The sequence below is a fragment of the Drosophila miranda genome, chromosome 4 (assembly GCF_003369915.1).
Source record: "Drosophila miranda strain MSH22 chromosome 4, D.miranda_PacBio2.1, whole genome shotgun sequence".
Taxonomy (NCBI): Eukaryota; Metazoa; Arthropoda; class Insecta; order Diptera; family Drosophilidae; genus Drosophila; species Drosophila miranda.
In genome coordinates, this window is record NC_046677.1 from 11,440,926 (window position 1) to 11,463,846 (window position 22,921).

General features: G+C 47.1%; 3 protein-coding genes and 1 non-coding gene across 7 annotated transcripts; 1 reads left to right on the forward strand and 3 right to left on the reverse strand.

The window, feature by feature from the left end:
• Nucleotides 1-138: 138 nt before the first annotated feature.
• LOC108163088 (WD repeat domain phosphoinositide-interacting protein 2) lies at nucleotides 139-8,613 on the reverse strand. Of its 4 annotated transcripts, none has more exons than XM_017298171.2 (4): nucleotides 8,283-8,613; nucleotides 1,580-2,310; nucleotides 973-1,521; nucleotides 139-919 (listed from the first exon to the last, which is right to left on the reverse strand). In XM_017298171.2, exons 1-4 carry the CDS (start codon nucleotides 8,318-8,320, stop codon nucleotides 819-821), a joined length of 1,419 nt encoding a protein of 472 aa, XP_017153660.1. In that variant the 5' UTR covers nucleotides 8,321-8,613; the 3' UTR covers nucleotides 139-818. The 4 variants fall into 4 exon arrangements, with proteins under 4 accessions (XP_017153660.1, XP_017153661.1, XP_017153659.1 ...); XM_017298172.2 differs by having other exon boundaries at nucleotides 979-1,521; nucleotides 8,283-8,610; XM_017298170.2 differs by lacking the exon at nucleotides 8,283-8,613 and adding an exon at nucleotides 2,484-2,575 and having other exon boundaries at nucleotides 979-1,521.
• LOC117189192 lies at nucleotides 2,389-2,528 on the reverse strand. Its single transcript, XR_004473248.1, has one exon. It is a non-coding gene; the product is annotated as a U4 spliceosomal RNA (small nuclear RNA).
• LOC108163087 lies at nucleotides 3,234-6,141 on the reverse strand. The gene has a single exon (XM_017298168.2). The coding sequence runs from the start codon at nucleotides 5,530-5,532 to the stop codon at nucleotides 3,391-3,393; it is 2,142 nt and encodes a 713-aa protein (XP_017153657.1). The 5' UTR covers nucleotides 5,533-6,141; the 3' UTR covers nucleotides 3,234-3,390.
• A 2,524-nt stretch (nucleotides 8,614-11,137) lies between the features above and the next one.
• On the forward strand, nucleotides 11,138-22,268 carry LOC108162453 (microtubule-associated protein futsch). Its single transcript, XM_017297195.2, has 6 exons — nucleotides 11,138-11,627; nucleotides 12,123-12,304; nucleotides 12,364-12,855; nucleotides 12,920-20,814; nucleotides 20,875-20,981; nucleotides 21,044-22,268. The coding sequence occupies exons 1-6, from the start codon at nucleotides 11,402-11,404 to the stop codon at nucleotides 21,511-21,513; spliced, it is 9,372 nt and encodes a 3,123-aa protein (XP_017152684.1). The 5' UTR covers nucleotides 11,138-11,401; the 3' UTR covers nucleotides 21,514-22,268.
• The last annotated feature ends 653 nt before the right edge of the window (nucleotides 22,269-22,921 follow it).

Here is a 22,921-nt window from a genome sequence, read left to right on the forward strand (position 1 = left end):
TTTTTTTAATTGCTTTTTTCATTAATTGCAAATCGAATAAGATATTAAATCATGTCATGTCATGCCTAAAGTTCATAAATTATAACTATTGTTTCAATAATGAATAATATTTTAAATACTTAAGATTTTTCATTGACATTACGCTGCTCCGAGTTTATGTTTGTATATTTATAATATTTCATTTACGTTTATGTTTGTTAAACATTTAATTGTTACATTAATTAATTATTTGCAAAGCTAATTGAATACGTTTAGTGTTTCATTCAGTTTTGTAAGGTACATTATTTGTTGCTTTCCTCCTGCATTTTTGTTTTTTGTTTTTTTTTTTTTGGATTTTCTGTTGAGCTTCTATCGCACAATTTGCTAAGTCTTTACTATTACTATTATAATTTGTTATATCACTAAATATATATATATTTATATATCATACAAAAATACGGAGTTTGGATAATTGCATTAGAGAGAATCTATGAGAACACTTGGACAAATAGGGATATTAACGGAATGAGAAAGCCAAGATATTTGTTAACAATTATGGGAAATTTCTATAGCTAGATATATTTATATACAAAATCGATTGGAAATTAAAGAGGATTAATTCTTATAGTTAAAATATAAATTACAATACTTTTTTTTTGTTAAATTTTCTTGTTTGGAGTATTTCCTTTTTGTTGATTTTGCTTTTTAGCAGAACTTAAAAGTACATTTTTCATATATTTTTTTGGACAACTTTTCTAAGTGTTTTTATATTGTTTTTAGGGTCGATATTTCTATGGTTTTTCTACAAAGACCATGTCTACGGAACTGCGGCGTTTTGGTCAATCTTTGGCCGCAATGGCGACGGGCGGAAATTGTCGCTCATCGTAGAGCTTCGTTGGAGTGTCGATGGCATCGCAGAGTTTTCGGAATTTGGCGGAATCTGAGGAGATACAGAAATAGGATAAGGTTTTCCTGGTTGAAATTAATGCTAACCCTCACCTGACATGGCATCCGCCTGATCTCCTCTGAGAATGCTCGCATAGCTGTTATCCGGCATGGGATCGGGATTCTCAATGAGCACACTGGCCGCACAGCTCTTGAGCAGCGTCAGCGATTGCGGTGTGGTCACGGGCTTGGCCTGCATCTTCAGAACACTCTCGCTCAGCTGCAACTCGATGACATCCTCCAGGGCTCCCCTCAGATCATGGACCGCTAGCAGCTTGCAGGAACCTCCTCGCTCTGCATTGAACTCGTGAACGTAGAGGAAACCATCCTCGCAGGCTATCAGCAGACGCAGCTCCTTCTGCACTCGCGTCAGGGCACAGATGTGCTTGAGTCCCGCCTGAGCCAGCACAACTGTGGCAAAGGATCGATCTTGGGCCAGGACATCGCTGACCTGCGTCGAATGAAGCAGCGATGATACCGCCTTGGTGAACATGCCTCCCCAACTGGCAACGGGCGTCGCAGTGGCCTCTTCCGTTTCTGGTGGAGCCGACGCCGCAGATTCCTTGGAGGCTTTGTCCGATTTGGCAGCCACTTCCGCTGAAAGAAAAAAAGTTTAGTCTTGAAGCAATCATGGTGATATCATCGTTTCACTCACCAATTGCCTTCAGTTCCACAGACTCCACGGCCCGCGCATCGATCTTAAAGATGTGTACCGTCTCCGTGTTGGAGGAGGCGCACAGGAAATCCCCGCTCGCCGCAAAGACCAGGGAAGCAATCCGCACACAACTCACTCCTCGCCGAAACTCCTGCACCCTCTGGCCATTCTTCACACAAAACACGCGTATCACAGTGCCCCGCTCCGAGGCGGTAGCCAGCAGCGCTCCACTGGGCGAGAATGTCAGCGCTGAGAGGGGCGTGTCGTGGGCTTTGATGGTCATCCCCGTCCTCAGCTTATTCGCATTGAAGATGCGCAGCTCTCCGCTGGACTGGCAGACGGGGAAGGCCAAATGTGAGTTCAGAGACAGGGCACAGAGCCCCAGCTCATTGGGCGCTATGTTCTCGATGGAATGCAGGATCTTCATGTCGCGTATGTCGTGGATGTGTATGCTCTCCGCCAAGCAGACAATCAATCGCTGGCGATTCATCCGCACGCACAGGATCTCCGATGGATAGAAGCAGTTGCAAATGTCCTGCTTCTTCTTGAAGTGCAGCATCTTGAGGCAATTGGGTTTCTGGGAGGTGACCAGCACCACCAGCGAGCTATTGAACAGACGCTCTACAATCCGTATCTGCTCTGTATTGTCCTTGGCAAAGATCTCCTCAACCTTGTCCTGTCCGGCTATCGAGTAGAGCCTCAGGCCCGCGGGGCTCAAGACGGACAGTGAGCTGTAAAGCGCAGATTTGACCATTAACACATGATCTTTCATAGTCTTAAGTTTAGTTTTCATATTTATTGGATAATTAGCCCTCTCGGGCTTGCAAAAATTGCCGTAGTGGACGGTATTTCACGTCCCCATGGCGGGGTATTGGTTAAAGTTTTCAACTAGCAATAACCGCACCTCAGTAGAACTTCATCGGTTACGGTATTGCCACTGCGCAAAGATAACTTGACATTCGAAATCATTGCTTTCTCCATGCCGGCGCAGCCAGAACTGGTTGGGAATTATAAGGTCACGAGAACCTCCAGCAAACAGTTACGCATTTTCGGGCTGCCCAAAAAACACTGCATGCTTTTGGGCTACTGTACTGTTGTTGTGGCCACTGCAGTTTTGTTGTTGCAGCTGCATCCCTTGCTTGAGATTTTAAGGGGTGTGAGATTCGAAGTTAAGGGAGGTTTTGTGTGCAGTCCGGTGTTGTTTGAGTAGACAGGCAGCAGCTGCACTTTATGTATTGATTAACTCAGAAATGTTTTTGCTTGATATAATGTAAGCCAAAATAACACCAAAAATCATGTATGGAAAATAATGATCAGTCGATCAGGAACCAATTTTGTTGCATTATTTTCTATGTGTTTCATTTACATAAATTATAGCATTTCAACCTCTCTTTGAAATCTAAGAAGAAGAACTCTAAGAAAATATCAATAGAAATTGAAAAATTCTTCATAAAAAAGGAGAAAAATTTAAAAATATTAATACAATTTAATAACCATTGGAGCCCAGTGGGATTTGAACCCAGGGTATGCGGACAGGCTGTCCGCGGCGCCTGTTGAGCGCACCGAGCAACTACAAGTACGAGTGAGACGGCACTATAACGCTGAGGCGCTAGGCATGAGGCGCTAGGCATGACCCAAATTTCTACCTTTTGAATTTTCTATTCACCCAATTTCTATATTTTACTTATTTACTTCTTTTTTTCTTTGAATTAAAACTATGCCCATAAGTGAGATCAAGCTGCACATTTTGCACTTTGTACGTACTTAGTACCTATTGCTTACTACTTAGTTTAGTACCTATTCTAATCGAATCATATTAAATCGCTGGGCGACAACTGGGACTCGCCCTCGGCCAGGTAGATATGCATCGCTTTGTAGAGCAGTGCAATGCCCAAATGTTTTCTCTGTTTCATGGTCCAAGACTGAGCAGGTCCGTAGTAATCGCCCCGCTTCAGATTTGTAAGATGACCCAAGCCCATGGCATCTATAATGGAGGCTTCTCGCGTATACGCATCAATGGGCATTATGTTGTGGAACACATGAAGGCATACCACGCCATTTTCGCTCTGCCAAATCTCCAGTATCCGCTCCAGCTTCTTGCTGCCAAGTTTGGCATCTCCCGCAGGCGGAGACTTGAACACATCCGGCTGCAGAGTGCGAAATCCTCCCTTTCTTTCTGCCCTCTCTGTTCGTTCCCGACCATTTTCCCGCTTCTGATTGAGACGCGTGTGCTGACGCATGGCATCGTACAGGTGTGCATAGGGCCGTGAGGATTTGCCCTTTCCCACATAGAAGATAGAGTCGAGAAATCGCTGCCAGATGCTGAATTTGTCCAGGAAAGTGCTCTCTCCTGGTAGGTTTCGGGATATCCGCGGATCAATCAGCATGTAGATGAAGCTTTGTTTGAGGTGGCCCTCTCGCAGGGTTTTCTTGATAACAGGCGCCGTGGCAAAGTGCTCCGATGAGGCCGCTTCTTGTGGCATAAACTCGCTAATTCGCTCGAAATCCTCCGGCGAACGAAGAGTCCGGTGCAACTCCACCGAATACCTGATCTGGGACTCCTGAGCATGCTTCTGAGCAGCCAGCAAGGCATCCGTGTTCCTTCTATACTTGATCAATTGTTTGATGTACAGCCTTTTTGTGGTCTTGGTTATGGGACCCACAGGAGCACCCAATTGCGTGAGTTCTCGTCGCAGAGCATCCGTCTCGTAGTCCAATGGCAGTGTGAGATTTGTGCTGACTGTGCTGTCCAGCTGCTGCTGCTGCTGCTGTTGAGTGACTCGCTCTACAAATCTCTTGGTTCGGTTCTCATCATTCTGCAGGAACTTTGCTTCGTAGAAGACCAAACCATTCTCATCATCCGTGTGAACATAGGCCTCTTTGATCTGCAGAAAGTACTCGTCCGTGGGTCGAGGGGAGTTCACGAGCAGCTCCTCTTCCCCCTTGGCTGTGACAAAACTGTTGTCCGGTTCGGCCTCTATGACCTGCGCCTGGGATACCTGCTCCACCAGCTTCTGGAAGACCTGTCGATTTGGCGCTGATGCATCGTCGATCTGCTGCTGCTTCAGCTCCATTTCCATTTCGAGGCTATCCTCCTCGCGCAGCTTCTTGTGCATGAGCCGCTCGTAGTTGAAGTCATCATGCGCCAGTGCTTCCTCCACTATAGCCTCCACATGCTTGTCATACTTGTGCATCAGCGATTGACGCGCTCTGGAGCGCTCCACCTTCTCGCGCCAGCTCTCAATGATGGAACGGCGCTTTGGATTATCTGGATCTTCGCGGTATTGGCTTTGAATCAGCTGCGTGAGATGGGCCTCCGTGAGGGCGAAGAGATTCACCGATTCCTCGTCCGGCAGTGTGGCACTGTCCGCGATGTCTGGAAACTTGGGCTGCGGCTTCTGTCGCCTGTGGGTGATGTTAATGTAATAAGGCGACGTCACATCATAGTTGTACTTAAGGATCTGATTGGGCGTGGTGGTGGCGGCCTGGTGATGAGGCAACTGCAGCCTCAAGCTGTTCTTCTGTTTCTGCTTCTCGCGAAAGATGTGATCCCGCAGCAGCTGCAGCACCTCGAAGTGGCACTCCTCGATGGCATAGTGCACGGGCAGCTTGTTCTCATCATCCGCCAGATCGACGCGTGCCCCTCGCTGCAGCAGCATCCGCACCAGATCCACTCTCCCATAAATGCTGGCAATATGCAGGGCCGTTGTCTGACCATCGCACAAAGCATCCACATCCAAATCAGGGCACTCCAGAAACTTCTCGAGTATGCGGCGTGCCAGCTCCTCGTTCCGCATGCCACACACATAGTGGAGCGGTGCCAGGCCCCGGTCGCAGGGCACAATCCCAGCATTTATTAAATTCCTGTCCAACATCGACAAAATGTCCGCCTCGTTCTCATCTTCCAGGGCGTCGAGAAGGGTGAGTGCGAGGAAATTCGCACGCTGCTCCATTGTAAACGGAAAATTGATTTTTCCCCATTCACACTATCGCTCTCTCGCTCTCTGTAACTACTCTCGCTTTAAATTGCACCCAATTATTGTTAAATTATCGCTTTTTCAATGTCAGCGCTTTGTTGTTGTTTCCTATGCACTTTTCAAGGGTTGGAAAGCGCTTCATACGCGTTAGTACATTTTAGTTGGTTATTTTTTAGCACTGATATTGAGCGCCAAATTTGAACCAGAGTTGGACATAATTCTTCTCTTGCGTGCTGTTGTGCTTGAATACCAGAGAATTGGCACATTATGTGCTATGTATTTGTATTTAGAGCACGTTTTGGGCGATAAGCTAGGCTATATCTCGCTCTGAGAGCGCAACACGTGCCCGCTCGGGTGATTTTTTCGGGTTTTGTTTTGTTTTTGCCTATCAAAACTAGTTTCCCGCCAAAGGCGTAGCCGTCATCGTAGTTGCTAAAATGGGGACCAAGGTTGCGTCTGGCCTTGTTGTGGGCCCCCGCCACTACCCCCCTGGCATACCTCTGAGCAATGCGATAGCGTTAAGGTCTTAGCTGTTGTTTATTTGTTGTTTTCGCGATCTTTTCTTGTTGTTTACTAACAATCACAATGATTAACCGAAAAAATATGTACATATGTACATATCATATTTGTTTATATATTTAACAATGACGCATCATTAAGAAAAAAAATTCAAGTTAAAAGAGCTTAATGGGAAGCCATAAAAATCTGTAGCTGTCAGCAGTCAAAGGTGGATTACAGTTCATTCGCATTTAAAAAAAAAAAAAGAATCAAAAACCTGAACAAAATGGAAAATGCAATCAAATGAACACAGAACAACAAAAATATTGACTACCTCCCGACTTTGCAGCTGCCACAAACAATAAACAAGGCACTGTTACATCACGTGTTTTTAGCGTACAGAGCGTAGAGTTATCAGTTGTCTACATCTAGCAAAATGTATGCCTCTAGAAAGAGGCTGTAATGAGTTCTATGAGAAGTTTGTAACGCAGAGGGGAAGGCAATTTACACAGACATTTTATTTAGCTGTACTTATGGCCATACGACATTAGACTTTGATAACTAACTGCAAAGAGAGATGGCTTTATGGGAAAAGCATGCACTGAGAGCGAGAGGAATGTGTGCAGTTGAGCTGCAGCAGAATGACCAAATTTTTATGGCTTTTGTCACAAATAGAGCATCTGTTCTTTGACTAATAGCCGGGAGACGTGTGTGGAGACGGCTACGAAAAATTATTTTGCGTTTTGTCTCTCATGCACAAAGGGTATCAGTGCATTCGTTCCCCTTAGATTTTGAATGTTTCCCCTTGAACTTGTGGTTGAAACAAAAGTCAAAGGAAGTGCCCGCTCGATTGCAATTGTATTTTCTATTTTTATTTGATTTACTTTTTTCTATAGCGGTACATTCACCCTCGCCCAGGGGCACGAAGCTAATTGATTTGCTTCTGATTAGAAAGCGCTGAGCTTGCTGTCTCTTTCTTGTCTACCGCCTAGAGTGCCTTTGTTCCCCGGTTTATGACGCGCATCGCATCGCATCCATTGCTGGCCTTGTTTTTATTGTTGCAATTTCGCTTTGAGTGTGTGCTTTTTTTTGCATTTTCGCCATAAGTGGAAATATTGATTGCTGTTGTTCTTTGCATTCTCTGCTTTCTGCTTTTGGGTGCGTCGTTGGCGCAATGTGTGGAGGGGAGGCAGATGGACAAACGGAAATTAAAAGCAAAAACAGAGCAAAAATCTTGAACGAAATCAAAGTAGTTGTCCAGAACTAACGGCATTTCAAAACGAAACGAAACCCGAATGGTTGCTCTAAACTAACGGCACTAAAATACAGGTGTACAGAGGTGAATATGTATGTATGCATGTGTGCGTGAATTATTCTAATGACATCAGCTGAGCGAAAATAATCGCAGTGAGTGCTAAAAACTGGTTAATTAAGCTTGCCAGACGATACACAAAGATTTGTGAGGCTGTATGCATTATTTATAAGGCAATGCGAGACATCAGCTGTTGCGCATTTATGGGGTATAGGTGAATATGTGCCATTGTGTATGGCTGTACCTGTGTGTGTTTGTTTCGTACACTAAGCAACCAAATTGGAGAGTACAGAGTTTCACGCTGGAGAATCTTTAGTTCAAAACTTTTCCCTGTTTTGTTGTTTAGTGCAATGTGCCCTTCCCTCCTCGTCACACTTCATGCTTTAACTGTATTTCATAATATGCATGTCGTTCTTATTAGAACTGCTTGTTTGCATGTTCCAATAAACTACAAACACAAATGCAAATTACGCCCGCACACGCTAAAATAAATAAAGAATGACATACACATATACACAGATATCAGAGCAGTTACAGTTGAGCTATTAACGCTCGTATGACACTCACTAAATCATAGATTTATGTTGAAACGTTATTCAAATATTTTTTTCAATTTCAGTAAAAATGTGTAGTGTAATATGGTAACCACTTTAATAAAATCACTAGTTCACCAAAAACTAGTCCAGTAGCTTCAGTAAGTGTCATACAAAGACATCAATTGCACCGTCCCCCTCTATACTAACATCCCCCGCTCACACGAGCAGCTGTGTTTTGCCTTGGTGCCTTTTTTTTCGATTTTTATATCTAAATAGCTGTTTGTATTTTGTTTCTCTTATTTTTTCGCCATAGTGACCTTCTTTCTTGCAGCCCCAAGGCTTTTTGTCTTGTCAGATGGTAATTTATTATAATAACTTACGTAAAGTCCTGATTGAAATTCATTTGATATGTGGCCATCGTTGTTGCTGATTCTTCCCTTTGCTGATTATATATCTCTATCTGTATCTGTATATCTCTCTGGTTTTTTGGGGATACAACACTTTCACTGGAGCTTATTATGTCCAGATTTATTGCACTTTCTCACCAGCGGAAATACACGAAAAAACACACACACAATGACCAGTACGCAGGCAGATGGAACTGCGTAGTGTTTCGGATTTGATTTTTTAGCAATTAAATTCGTTTTCTGGTGGCGTTGTCTTCGTTTGTCTTTACAGCGACTGCTGTTTTTTTTTTCTATCAACAAATCAACAAACACACACACATTATTGGGGCTGCTAACTCTCTGCACGATTTAAACAATGGTGCATTGGACAAGAGGGTGAGTAAAAAATACTAGAAAATACTCAAAAATACTACACTAAATATAAAAGTATGCAAGGTGTGTAAGCTAGACATGGTGTCAAAACGGCAAGCAAATTCACCCTAAGATTTATAGCCCCTCCATTGGCGCCAAATTGGAATTGTTTCAAAGTGAATGAGTGACAATGATATAATTGCTAGCTAGTGGAATAAATGATATGGATTGATGAAATTTATTAACTATACCATTATACACCGATATACCGGAAATATACCTTCAATAAAGCAAAATATATTATATACCCCAAAAAATTTGACGACCCCTATATAACAAAGACTCTCTATACCTCGCTTGTTCGTCCGATCTTAGAATACGGCTCCTGTGTATGGTGCCCTCAGTACAAAGTACACCAGGATCGTATAGAATCAGTACAGAAAAACTTTTTACTCTTTGCTCTGCGGGGCCTTAACTGGGATGCGGGTGTAAGACTCCCATCTTACTCTAGTAGACTACTATTAGTAAACCTCCCATCCTTAGTTAACCGTAGAAAAATGCTTGGTGTGATATTTATGCACAACTTGATCAGGGGTGACATAGACAGCCCTGATCTGTTGAGCCGCATAAACTTCACGATTCCTATTAGACTGACTAGAAATTTTATACCGTTGTTCCTTCCACTTTGTAGATCGAATTATTCCTTGCATGAACCGTTTAGGGTCTTATGCTCGGATTATAATTCCCTCTACCATATTATATCCACCACTAATTCTTTTCCTCTTATTAAATTATTAATCCTTACACACCTTTCTATTAATTAGTAACTGTAGTGGTATTTGTACTTTGATTGCATGCTTAGTTTCTTAGTAAGTTTAGTACTAATTTTCCTCGAATGTTAGTCTAATAGCTATCTTTCTTGCATGTTCGCGTTTGGTTCGGCTACGCACCGCGCGTCATGCGGCAGCGCCCCTCGGTCGGTTGGGCGGGAGGAGGGCTGCGTTTTGCCTGGGATCCGCGCGTAACAGCCTTCTGCTGGTGTCACACGGGCCACTTGACGGTGCAGTAACTGCATCGCCTCTTGAAAGATGCAGTCATTGCATGTCAACGTCCACACAAAAACACGAACATTATTGGAGCTGGCTATCTTTGCAGACCTGCCAACTTTCGTATTTATTTGTGCTGCCACCAGGCAGCATCGTTTGTGGCAGCGCTGGCATCTTTGAATCGGTTATTGAACCGGTAGCAACAATGAGACTCATTTAGTGTTGGGAAAACATTACTCATTTTGGTGAGCATGTTCACTTGTTCTTTTTTAGTAGGTGAGATTTTGACAAAAATAAAATACGTTACATTTCAATTTTAACCAAACATTTATAACTAAAAAAAAAATTGCAATGATTCCAAATTTCACTATACTTTCGAAGTATCGACTATACTTCGAATTAGCGACATACTGAATTTTCAAAAGAATAAACAGTTTTGCCGGTAATACAAAAAGTGTGAAGTAAAAGCAAATATGAGTAACAACTGCCAGAACGCAAAATGCCCTATGAGGAGCAAAATTGCTCAAAAAGTGAGTAGAGAACAAGTGAGCAAAAATGAACAAGTGAACAACAAAGAACAAGTGAGCAAAAAAGAACAAGTGAACAAAAAATAACAGTTTGGAAGGACCATGTTCAGTTGCTCACTTAAGTGAACAACTCTTTTTTATTCACTCACTCATGAGCAACACAACACTAGACTCATTCCATATACACTTACTTTTCAATCGTTTTACTTACGTTTTTTAATTCAATTTTTTGTTGACCTTTTAGTTTAGACCTTATTTTAGACACAATTCAATAAATAGGATTACTTAAAATAAGCTTATCGATAAACTCTACGAAAATTATGAATCTTGAAGAACTTTAGCGCAGTTCAGGTGAAAGATGCCGTGATCTTTTGCTTAAGTAAAGATAATGGATAGGATGAACCTACAAGAGTAATAACTATTATTATTATTTTTATCATTTTCAGCGGCTTAACTCAAGTTGTTATCCAGTTTAAATAGATGGGAATTTAAGTGGGCTAAGTTCAGTTTTTCATGGGTATATTTAAGGTATTTTTTGAAAATGAGACCGTACATTTCGGTATATTTCTGAGGTAAATTTGATTGCTAAGTCGGCGGTCACACTGTTAAAGAGTTTGCGACCGAATCAATCTATTAAATTTCATTTTTAACGTCATATAGAAATCAAATAAAAGCAAGTATTAAGAATAGGCCAGTTAAGTAGAAAATTAATTCATCAATCGTATAAAATTATGTGCGCATGGCTAAATGTTCTATATATCTAGTAATATTCCACGGAATATCAAAAACGAGGAATAAGTATAATAGAACTTGAACTCGTCAGTATATTTATGGCATATTTTTAAAATTAAACGCTATATTTTGCTATATTTCTGAGGGTCGGACAGTATATTTTGTCGATAAGTCCGCGGTCACACTGTTGAAGAGCGACCGAATTGTTTTCTTTTGTTTTAAAGCACGAATTTAATATGTAAAACGACAAATTTGGATTCACAAATATGACAAATTGATGCAATACAGTGATGTGCAATAAAAACGCTTAAAACTTAGACAAATGCCATGTTATTTTAGTGTAAATAATTCGATTTTATCCGTGTAGTATATACCCAAAGATTTCTTTCGTGTGCTACAAGAAATTTTCTCGGCCCGTTTCGGGGACGCATGAAAAATGGCGGCGTCCTCAGCTACGGCTGCAGCGGCGACCACAATACCAACAGAGGCAATAACAGAGGAATGTAAAGATGAGGATGCCCTGAGCACTACACTGCATTCATGTGCGAATGATCCCGACTTTGCAGTAATTTGTGCGTTTTTGCAAAAATTCGCCAAAGATTTGGGCCTGATTTTGCCGAATTTTAAGCATTTGCAGGAGTGGTTGACAAACAACGATGAAGGTGAGTGCAAGTGTGTGAGTGAGTGTCAAGTGCTATGTGTGTTTGTGAGAGAGAACGAGAGCGGAATTGAATCAGTGTTTTTGCTTCTACAAATTAAATTTAACAAAAGGAAAAACTATTTATTAGTCAAGTTATATAAAAGCTGAATAAATTTGAGGTGGTTTTTCATGAGAAATGTGTGTGTTTTCCATAATTTGTAATTGCTTGGGAAATTCCAGCTAATTTTTGCTCTCTCTTTTGACAACACTCATTGAAAGAGAGAGCTGTAATGCGTGTGTTTGTGTAGTAATTGCATTAGTAAAGCAGTAAGAGCGAGATCGCGGTGAAGTAAGTGCATTAGTAAAACAGAGAGTGAGAGAGAGAGAGGTGAGAACAGTAAAAGAGAGCGAGCTGCAGTGTTGCATTTGTGAATGAACGAGAAATCGTTGCAGAGTTGCAAAAACAAATAAGAGAATTTAATGAATAATAAATAATACATTTGTAATCATATTAAAGTTCCTGAACTGAAGGATTTGCATATCAAACTCCTGCGAAAGACCCGCAAAACGGTGCACGAGAAGAGCTGGGAATCGGCGCTCAGTAAATTCTGTTTCGGATATTCCCTCCAAGATGCCTGGGAAATCGAACGTTTTGGCTATAAAAACTCCAGCCTAAAAGTCAAACTAAGGATATTTCGGGTAAGATCAATCGCCACCCCTTAATATACCATATATCTAACATTTTTTACCAATTTTAGGAACTCCTGGAGAGCCAATTCGAGCGCAATGTTAAATTTCGTGCCCACATACTCACGCAGAATTCCAATACCCTGCGATCGGAGCCTATTGGTCGTGATCGACTGGGTCATGCCTACTGGTTGACCCAGGATGATGACTGCAATCTGCGCATCTATCAGGAGCATCTGGATGAGGAGATCTGGCAGGTGGTGGCCACCAATAGGGATGAATTTGTTAATCTAATAGCCAGGCTGCGTGGCAATGAGGTGGTGCTGCCGTCCAAGGATATTGGCGAAGCGGATGAGGACACAAGCAGCAGTAATAGTTGCCCTGCCAAGCCCCCACCACCCGAGGAGAAGGAAGAAGAGGACGACGATGAAGGCGAGGGAGAGGAAGAGGACGAGGAGCAGGCGAAGCCACAAATCAAGGAGGAGCCAGCGAAATTGGTGCCCAATTTGAAGATCAAACTGCGCTCTCCCGATCAAGACGAACAAAAGGCCAAAAGGGTCAAGGTAAGTATATTAGATAGTGCCTTGAATCGGCAGTACCTTATTCTATGTTCGTTTTGTTTTTCAGCCACTGCTCATCACACAGACAAAACTGGGAGGCAGCTGCTCACCCGCTCCTGCCAAGAAACGTTCCATTGAGGATGTGGAGCGCAGTCCCACAGAATCGCTGGAGGAGCAACAAAAGAAACATCGGCCCACATTGTTGGACACCAAACGTATCAAGAAACCAAGCCGCTACGAAAGCACAAAGGATGAAAACGATGCCGAATCGGGCGAAGAGGAGGAAGATGAGGACTCAGAACTGGATGAGGCCGAAGAAGAGGAGGGCAGTGGAGATGATGATGATGATGACGATATCGACAGTGCGGCAGCGGATATCGAAGAGGATGACGAAGAAGAAGACGAGGACGAGGACGACGTGGGCGAAGCCATTGAAGAGCCCACCATGACGGTGAGCGGCCAGGGATCAGGCAGCGACTGTGATGCCACTCCCTACCCGAACGATGGCATTTTCCTAAACAATTTCGATCAGGAAACGGACGACAATGTACTGGAGCTGAGTGAAGCCATCGAGGAGGCTGTCATCCATGTCATGGGCGTGGGCAGTGGCGCCGAGTGTCTCGTGGGAAATGGCAAAAACGAAGCTCCTGCGGAAGATCCAGCGGCGGCGACAGCGGCGGCCCCACCAACGCATTCTGAGCCAAAGGCCACATTTTTTTTCGGTGAACCCGGCTGCCTGAAGCTGAGTCCCATTAAGCAAACACCAAAGCAGGAAGCGAAACGAAGCATTTTCGATTTTCTAAACGAGGAGAAGACCAACGGGGAGAGAGAAGGCACCAGCACCAGAGAGGGAACACCACCACGCAACGGCAGTGACCGAAAGGAGGAGCCCCAAACCGCAGAGGAGGCAGCAGCCAAAACGGACAACGAAACAAAGGAAATCTCAGAAGAAGCTGGGGATGAAGAGCCCCAGGAAGCAGCGAGCACAGAACAGCCAGACTACAAGATCAAAGTGATTGAAACGAATGAGAAAATCTCCAAAGCAATCGAAGAAAATGCAACAACACTAAAAGATGACATTAAAGAAAGCAAAGCGAATAATACAAATGAAAAAGAGTTGGAAAATCACTCGGAAAATGAGTCAACTCCAGAGAAAGAAGCTTCGGCATGCAGCAAAGGGTCTGTGGAAGTCATTAAGAGTCCTAAAGGCAGCTCAAACGCTAATGAAGCCAAGGAAACTCAACCTGAAGCAATTGTTAACGATAATGGGCCAGTTCCAACAGAAATTGAAGTCTCCAAAGTCGTTAAACCCTTAATAACTGATAAGGAATCGGCTAAAAGCAGTTTAGAATTGGCCAAAATCTGTGTTGAAAAGGTTAAAAGCAGCCCTGAAAAGATTCAAAGCAGTGCTGAATCGGCTAAAAGCAGCCCTGAAACTGTGAAAAGCAGTTCTGAAGCTATTAAAAGCTGTGCAAACGCTGTTTTGAATAAAACGGAACAAAGCAATGCAAAACAAACCGAAAATGAAGCCATAGATGGGGAAAAATCGGTTGAGAAAGATTGCGAAACGGTTAAAAGTGATTTGAAAACGATTGTGGAGGATTCCAAGAAGATTTCAGATGATTCCAAAGTGAAAACTAGCAACGAGAAGGAATCTGTTGCCCCTACAGCCACTAGCCTGAACAAAACTGATACTGAAAAGTCCATAAAGGCTGAGGAAACATCCCCAGAGCCGGTTAAGGAAACGGTTGATGGGACTCTGCCTCTAAACAGCAGAAAAACCTTTCCAAAAGACAATAATTCCACATTGCCGCCCAAGGAGCAGACTAAGATCGTAGCCGAAACGGTTATGCCCACAGAGCAGTCTAAAAGTGTCGCCGAAGCGGTTATACCTCCCAAAGAGCAGCCTAAAATCATCCCCGAATCGGTTATGCTCCTGAAAGAGCCGCCTAAACCCCTTTCCGAACCGGCTACAACCGAAAAGAAGTCCGAAACTAGCAATAATGGCTCTCACAATAAAGAAAAGCTATCCGAAAGTACACAAAATGATTTGCCTAGCACTTCCAAGGCCCCAATCCCTAATCCTAACAATGAAGGCAAATCTCTGACAGTGGAAGCTCCAGCTGTAGAATCTGTACCTAAACTCGCTCTATCAACGAATATGAAGCCGTCGTCGGTTCTGCCCAACCGCAAGCGACGTCTCAATGACTTTGTGCCCGCTCCCGTCCGACCATCCACCTCCGAAAGCGAAGTGGATGCCCAGCAGCTCGAGGAGGAAGATGCTGATGCCCTGGATGATCTGGATGTGGGTGGAAAACGCATTAAGATGCGCCCCAAGAGCTCAAATGTGGAGGCACGTCGCAAATTTGAGGCCCAAAAGACACTGGTCGAGGAGACGACCTCCTCCAGCGGCGAAGAAGATCCACGTAGTCGACGCAAGATTATAGCCCCCAAGAGGCACTTGGAGAAGGCGCCCGTGACCAAACAGAAGCCAACGCTCGCCGAGATTATCGAAAAGAAACTCAAGAAAACGCCCGAAAAGGTGCCAGAGTTCATGCCCGAAAAATTGCCAGAAAAGGAGCCCGACAAGGTGCTCGATAAGCCCACAGAACCAGCGCCGACTACTATGACTCTGCCGGAGAGCATGCCACCGCCTATTAGAGAAGCTACTCCAGCCGCCCCATCCTTCAGTCATCCCAAGAAATCGCCGATAACAAAGCCACTGAAGAAGAACCTGCTCACGCAGATGCGGCAGGAGGAGAGCGACGAGGAGGCCATACCCAGGAAGCGTACGAATAGCGAAACAGTAGCGCCCACAGTTCCTCCCGTACCTGCACCGCCGCCACCTGCTGTCCTGGAAGAGCGTCAACGCAAGCGTCGCAGCAGCGAGGATGCCAAGGATTCCAAGGAATCATCGGGCAGCGAGGCACCACCGGCCGTTAGCGAGAAGTTAAAACGCAACAACGAGCAGGACATCGAGGAAGAAGCGGATCAGACGGCACCAGCCAAGGAAAAGCATCTCCCAACCAAGCAAAAGCTTCCATCGCCTTCTCTTCCAGTCAAGGAGAAGATTGTGTCCGAACCACCTATCAAGCAGAGGGATCCGTCTCCGCCACCAGCCACGAAGAGACCTTTGGTGCTGCCTCCATCTAAAGAAAAGTCTCCGCCAGCCAAGGAGAAGTCTTCGACGACAATTTCAAGAGAGGAGAAAGCTTTGGCGACAAACACAGTCAAGGATAAGGGTGTGCTACCCTCTCCTTCCAAGGAGAAGGCTCCTTCGCCGCCAGCAGCAAAGGAGAAGGCACCGCCACCCGCTAAGAAAAGGTCTGTGTCGCCAGCTCGAGCCTCGGCGAAGGAAACGTCACCGCCACCAGCAAACGAGAAGATCCCAATCATAGAGAAGGCTCCAGTGGCACCGCCAACAATGGTGAAGGCTCCTCCAACGCTATCGGCAGTCAAGGAGAGGTCGCCAACCCCAGCCCATGTCAAAGAAAAGATTCCAGTCCCAGCACAAGTGAAAGAGAAGACACCAGTGGCAGTGCAAGAGAAAGAAAAGGATCCAGTGCCACCCCAGATAAAAGAGAAGACCCCATCGCCACCACAAAGGCTTCCAGTCAAAGAGTCAACGCCGCCGCTGCCCCCGAAGGAGAGTTCCTCCCCTCCTGATGGCTCTGCTCGTCGTTCAGGGCGTCGGGGTGGGGCAGCAGTCGTTTATTCCGAACTGCCGCAACCCAAACGAACGCGCGGCGGAGGAGCCAAGGAGAAACCCATGCCAGAAGCAAAGCCAGAAGTGAAGCACGAATCCGACGAAGAGCAGGATGATGAGGATACTGAAGAGCTCCCCAAAGTGGCTACCAAATTGAAGACTCAAATAAAAACAGAAACTGCAGTGAAAAAGGAGGAACCTCTTCCTAAAAAACCCCTCAAAGAGCAGGAACCTTCACCGAAAAAGCCCCTCAAAGAGGAACCCCTCAAAGAGCAGGCACTCCCGGAACCAGACGACCCCTTAAATGAGGAATGCATCGATATGGATCCCCTGGAAAGTGAGTCAAAAGTCAGCGAAACCAAGGAAGAAGAGCCAGCAGCTGCGAAGCCAGTGGGACGTGGACGCGGACCGCGCAAGAAGCGAGATGTGGACACCACGAACATCATTGAATGCGTGGACTCTGAGACGCCAGTGCGTCAGTCGCGACGCATTGCCCAGCAGAAGATCAAGGAGGAGGCCGAGCGCCGCAAACAGGAGGAAGTGGCCCTGCGGTCCATGAAGCAGGAGCTCAAAAAGAAGAAGAAGGCCCAAAAAGAAACAGATCCTACGGTCCCAGAGCCTTCGAGGAGCGAGGAGGAGGAGGACGAGTCATCCGAGGCCAGCGAAGCGGAGGAGGCTAAAAAGAAGAAAAAGAAGCTGCCGGGCAAAGACGGTTGGTCCTCGGACTCGGATCAACAGGCGGACAGTGAGGAGGAGGAAGAGGAACCACCGCACTACGACACGGACCCTGGGTCTCCGCTCTTCCGTTCGGATCATGAATTCTCCCCGGAGTCGGAGCTGGAAGATGAGTCCCAGGTGGTGCCCATGAAGCGTGCCCGCACAGTGCGCAAGGAAAACGAAGAGGACTACGATGCGGACGAGGCATGCAACGAGTGCGGTAAATCGGACCATCCCGAATGGATACTCCTCTGCGATACGCCGGACTGCAACAAGGGCTATCACTGCTCCTGCCTGTCCCCGGTACTGTTTTACATCCCCGAGGGCGACTGGCATTGTCCGCCCTGCCAGCAGGAGCATCTCATTGTGGCCTTGGAGCAGCAGCTCCAGCGTTTCGATCAGATGGTGGCGCACAAGCAGCAGGAGAAGCGTCTGGCTGAGGTGGCCGAGCGAGAGCGACAGGAGCGCGAGGCCGTGAAGCTGGCCGAAGATCGTGAGGCCTCCAAGGCGGTGGGCCACGACGATGACGACGACGACGATGATGATGATCGGGACGAGGTGGCCAGCAAACAGAGCAAGGCGGACAAACCCAAGAGACGACGCGGCGACGGGCGCAGCAATCGCAAGGCGGCCAAACGCGGCACAAGACGACGCCGTGGAGGCGACTCGGACTGCAGCAGCGGCGCCGGCAAGAGCCAGTCCGGTGGCAGTGCCTCCGGCTCTGGTTCGAGCAGCAACAGCAGCAGCTTCTCGGACTCGGATGACGAGCCCATCTACAAGCTGCGCAAGCGACGTCAGATCAATGTCAGCTATCGCCTCAACGAGTACGATGATCTGATCAATTCTGCCCTCAAAAAGGAAATGGATGAGGCGGCCGGAGCGGGTAATCTTGGCCGCGGCAAAGACATTTCCACCATTATCGAGGCGGACAAGGAGAAGGCGCGACGTGATGACTTGCCAGAGGATGAGGAGGAGCCCGAGGAGAAGGCTCCTGCCTCCGTAAAGGAGGAAAAAGCAGCTAAATTCAGCAGCAGCTCTGACGACGACGATGAAGTTCCTCTCAAGCGCAACAAATCGAAGCAGCCGCCAGCGAAAAAGAAACCCAGAAAGCTGACTACACTCGATGTGAGCTCCGAGGAGGATCATGGCAGCGATGAGGACTTCAAGACCTCCAGTTACACCGACGAGGACACCTCCCAGTCGGCCTCCGATGACTCGGACTCCAGCCTGGAGATGTACAGACGACCGAGGGGCGGCAAGAAGCAGCGGAAGGCGGCCAGAAGAGCCGCTCGCGAGCGCCGCAAGGATCGCAAATTCGTGGTGGAGGAGAGCGACGAAAGCGAAGAGGAGCAAAAGAAGCCCAAGTCCAAGAAGAAAAAGAAGGAGGACTCCGACTACACGGAAACCGAGACGGACGACGACGAGGACAATGGCTCAGAGCTCACCGAAAACATGGACAGTGCGGATCTGTGCGACGACACCACCAGCGAGAGCGAAGATGGGGCCTGGCATCCATCCAAAAAGAAGAAAACCAACAAAAAGAGCTGCAGCTCGGCCGCGGGAATAGCCAGAAAATCCCCGAAACTGAAGAAGCCCGTGCAGCCGGCAAAGAAACCGAAGCGTTTGGAGTACTCCGACGATGACATAAGCGAAAGCGAGCCGGAGGAAGAGGATGAGGACGACGACGAAGGGGCACCGATCTCCGGCAAGGGCTCGGGCAAGCAGCCACGCACACAGCCACTGAAGCCCAGTGCCTCCACCGCCCAGACGGGCAAGGGCAAAGGCAAGTCCAAGAAGAAGAAGCCGCCCTCCTCCGACGAGGACGAGGGAGCCGCTTCAGATGAGAGGACACGCACGCGAGGACGTCGCTATGCCTACATCGAGGACTTTGACGACGACAGCTCGGACGGCGGCATCAAGCCGGGAGTCCATCGTCCCGACACACCGCCCGAGGAGCGACAGAAGTTCATCCAGAAGCAGGAGGAGATCAAACGGATGCTGGCCGAAAAGAACGCCGAAGGAGCCAAGCTGGCGGCCACGCCCCGCCTGACGCCCATCAAGGGAGCGGCTCTAGGACAGGTGCCCCCCGGCGGCGGACCGGAGAAGCGAACGCCCAGCAAGGGCCCTGCTGGTGGGGATTCCCTGTCCACAGTGCCGTTGTCGGTGATCCGTCAGGCCAAAGTCCTGGACATTGACTATCTGCAGCGCAAGGGCGAGACCATTGGCGACCTGGACGACAAGGAGGAGGAGGAGCTGGACGATGCCGAGATGATGCTGGACGACGCCGATCTGCCCGAGGACATGGAGGATGCCATTGCCCGGATGGTCGAAGAGGAGGAGCAGTTCAGTGCAGCGGCAGCCAGAGAGCTGCCCGGCCCCGAGGAGGTGCTGCGCACGACACCCGCCAAGGCGAAGGCCAGCAAAGTGTCCGCCCCCCCAGAGGCGGCTCCGACTCCGCCAGTTCCTCATGCAGCTGCTGCCCCGCCGTCGGGACTGCAGGAGCCGCATCGGAAGCGTCTGCCCATGCCCACCATGCATCCGCCTCTGCTGCGTCATCAGTTTCCGGGGCCCGGACAGCATGGGCCACCTGCATCCCTGCTGCCGCCGCCACACGGGATGCATCCCATGCTGCAGCGTCATCTCTCGCAGACGGTGCCGCCCCCACAGGCCATGCAGCTCCTGCAGAACGCCTTGTCCGCTCCCCTCGGCCAGCCCCTGGGTCGCGGGAACTATCCACCGCCACCGCCTTCTACCCAGCATTTGCCACTAGTCATGTCCATGCCCTCGGCTGCAGCGGCCCATCTGATGCATCAGGCCACTGTGGCCACGCAACAGGCTGCAGTGCGTGCCCCCGAGCCCCAGGCGGCTGGGCCTCCTCCTCCAGTGGATAGCAAGCCACGTGGACGCCGGAAAAAGGTGACGCCTCTGCGGGATCAACTGCAGAAGCAACAGACTGCAGCGGCCGTCACGGCTGCCTCGACGACACCCGGAATACCGGCTCCTCCCGTGGACAAGATTAAGGGAGTGCCCGCGCAGCTATTTAAACCCCATGAAGACGGGCCTCCTCCCACAACAGTTGCCGCCTCTTCGCAGGCCTCGGTGATCACGCGAATGCCCACGCATCTGTCAGCCCATCCGCATGTACGCGGTCCCCCCACCGGGATGTATCCCAGCAGCGCGGAACTGGCTCGTTTCTACGGGCAACCGCTCCCGCCACCCACATCTGCACCGGGATCTCGTTCGCCATCATCTGGGGTAGGCCCTGCCTCGTCGCCGGGTCCACCACGTCATCTGCTGCGACCGCAAATGCCACCCGGCTTGCCGCCACCCCACTCAGCCATGCGTCCCACCTATGGACAGCCGCCACCGCTGCGGGGAGCGCCACCGCCCACGTCGACAGCCAGCAGTGGGGCGCCGCCCAATACGCGTCCCCCGTACATGCACGGAGCGGAACATCATGGTGGCCCGCCACTGGGAGGAGTCTACGGCTCAGGACCGCCCCCAGCGAGACATGCCTCTCCTCATCTGAATCCCTACAGGTTAGTGCTTTCGAGCTCTCAATGCAGGAATCTTGTGATCATTTCCATTGTATTTTCTAGCCGAGGTCCTCCCATTTATGGCAATCCCAATTATCCGCCTCGTGTTGGACCCCCCGGACCCCCTGGTAATATGCGTCCCGGCTCCGTGGATTATGTGGCAGGAGCACGTAAGTAGATGGAAGTGGCTCTGTCGCCCAGAAGGTTATCTAATCTCTGTGTGTCTTTCTAGGCGGCTATCCACCGTATGGCTACTATCCGCCGCCTCCGTTGACCACGCCACCCGCCCACGCAGCCCCCAGTTCGGTGATAGTTAGTGCACCACCCCCCGTGACGCCCACAAATCACTCGGTGTCCGCTTTGACGCGTGGCAAGTCCCCAGCTCCCGCTCCGGCACCGCCACCCGCGGAATTAATAGGCCACAAGCCGCAGCCACAGCCACCACCGCCATCGGTGATAACGAGCAAGAAACTGACGACCCTGGAGGCATATCCCCCCATAGCCAAGTCCCCAATGGCCGTGGGCGTGGTTGAGGCGGCCGCTGCGCGAGCTGTTGGCTCGCCAGCGGTCATTGCAGAAGAGGACTCTGGCTCGGCGCACGACACCAGTGGACCGCCGCCAGTGGCCAGCGGCCCGGCTGTGGGAGAGTTTAGTGGCTTGGTGAGCTACTTTAGCTCCCAGCAGGACGACTACGACACATAACAAGCGCCGCTGGGCGCCTAAAAATAAACGATAGATACTGTACATAAATGTAGCCTGTAAGTAAGGGACGATATAGTACACACGTGTACAGAGGAGGATGTTGGAGGCAGCCTAACATCTGCTTTAGGCCACTTATTGGAAATTGAATCCTAAAACCTAAACAATATAAATGGTCATATGCCCCAGGAGAAGAGTTTCCTGTTTTTTTAACTTGTACGTTCGTTTCGTTCAATTTTTTTTAGCCTGGAAATGGAAAATTCTCTTCACAATTTCCAATCCAATTTTCAATTTAATTTATTTCCCCCCTGTGCGTCATTACTTTCTGTGCTCTTAGAGAAACCATCAACTACGTCTAGTATTTTACACTTAGCTGTATATTATTCGATTTACTAAGTTAAATATGATACATACCATTAAAAACTAAAAAACACCTAAAAAATATACATAATAAATAAATGGAATCATACGAGAAAATCATAGGCTATAGATGGATATACATACATATATACAAAACGCAATCTTTGTAACGCAATTGACATTGTAAACTAATTATAGTGATTAACCTAACGATTAACTAAACAAATGATACGATAAAATGTGTGGTTGCTGTATGTTAAACAAATTAAATTTACCTTAAACAGAAAAACATCATCATGGTATACTAGAATCAAAGAGGAAAACCGACAACCGTGTATTAATATAACAGCAAAAATAAAACTATTTATCATTAGTTACAAAATATAACTATATATGTATATAGAAATGTTTCTTTTTGTGCAACCCATCAGGGGCCGATCCTCAACGACCCGTGCGATTTGCCTGATATTTTTGCCTTTGGTACCATAACATTCGATTGAGACCAACAAATACCAAGTTTTGTTAGACTTAATTTGCGGCCAGGTGTGAGAACGTGTCGCCGTTAATTCTATTCTAATTTTCTATTGCATAAAGGACACCCGAAACTGCATAAAACGATTGCGCTTGCATTTTTCGGTCCGCTATAAAACTTATATTTTCAGAGGGGAATTTTTTTTAGTTAAACCCCGTAAAGTTATGCTGTTTAAAAATTCTACTTGTAGAACCATCTAATTATTTCGGTATCTTTCACCAGTTTGTCGATAAAATTCTTGAAGTTTCATCATTTAAATATTTAAATACCCATTGGCACTTAATGGGTTTAAAGTCCCTTTTTAGCATTCTTTTTCCTTTGCGACTTAAGAAAGTATTATAAATATATCTGTTTTGGATATAGTCACTAATTTATTAATATAAACTTTAAGTACTGGTTAATCTTATACCTATCCATTTAGCAGTCCCCACTAGTACGCACCTAAAATTATGTTTGGGTTCTACTTTTGTTCCTATTTTTTCGGTAGTTTTTTTTTTTGTTTTTGTATTTATTTTTAAT

What these genes read in the sequence shown, in the direction of transcription:
- LOC108163088 (XM_017298169.2), bottom strand. Translation starts at nt 2,560, where the DNA reads ATGGAGAAAGCAATGATTTCGAATGTCAAGTTATCTTTGCGCAGTGGC. An exon ending in ACCGATGAAGTTCTACTGAG is followed by an intron (nt 2,311 to 2,483) that starts GTGCGGTTATTG and finishes TGCGCTTTACAG; the next exon opens with CTCACTGTCCGTCTTGAGCC. An exon ending in TGTGGAACTGAAGGCAATTG is followed by an intron (nt 1,522 to 1,579) that starts GTGAGTGAAACG and finishes TTTTTCTTTCAG; the next exon opens with CGGAAGTGGCTGCCAAATCG.
- LOC108163087 (XM_017298168.2), bottom strand. Translation starts at nt 5,532, where the DNA reads ATGGAGCAGCGTGCGAATTTCCTCGCACTCACCCTTCTCGACGCCCTG.
- LOC108162453 (XM_017297195.2), top strand. Translation starts at nt 11,402, where the DNA reads ATGGCGGCGTCCTCAGCTACGGCTGCAGCGGCGACCACAATACCAACA. An exon ending in TCAAACTAAGGATATTTCGG is followed by an intron (nt 12,305 to 12,363) that starts GTAAGATCAATC and finishes TACCAATTTTAG; the next exon opens with GAACTCCTGGAGAGCCAATT. An exon ending in GGATTATGTGGCAGGAGCAC is followed by an intron (nt 20,982 to 21,043) that starts GTAAGTAGATGG and finishes GTGTCTTTCTAG; the next exon opens with GCGGCTATCCACCGTATGGC.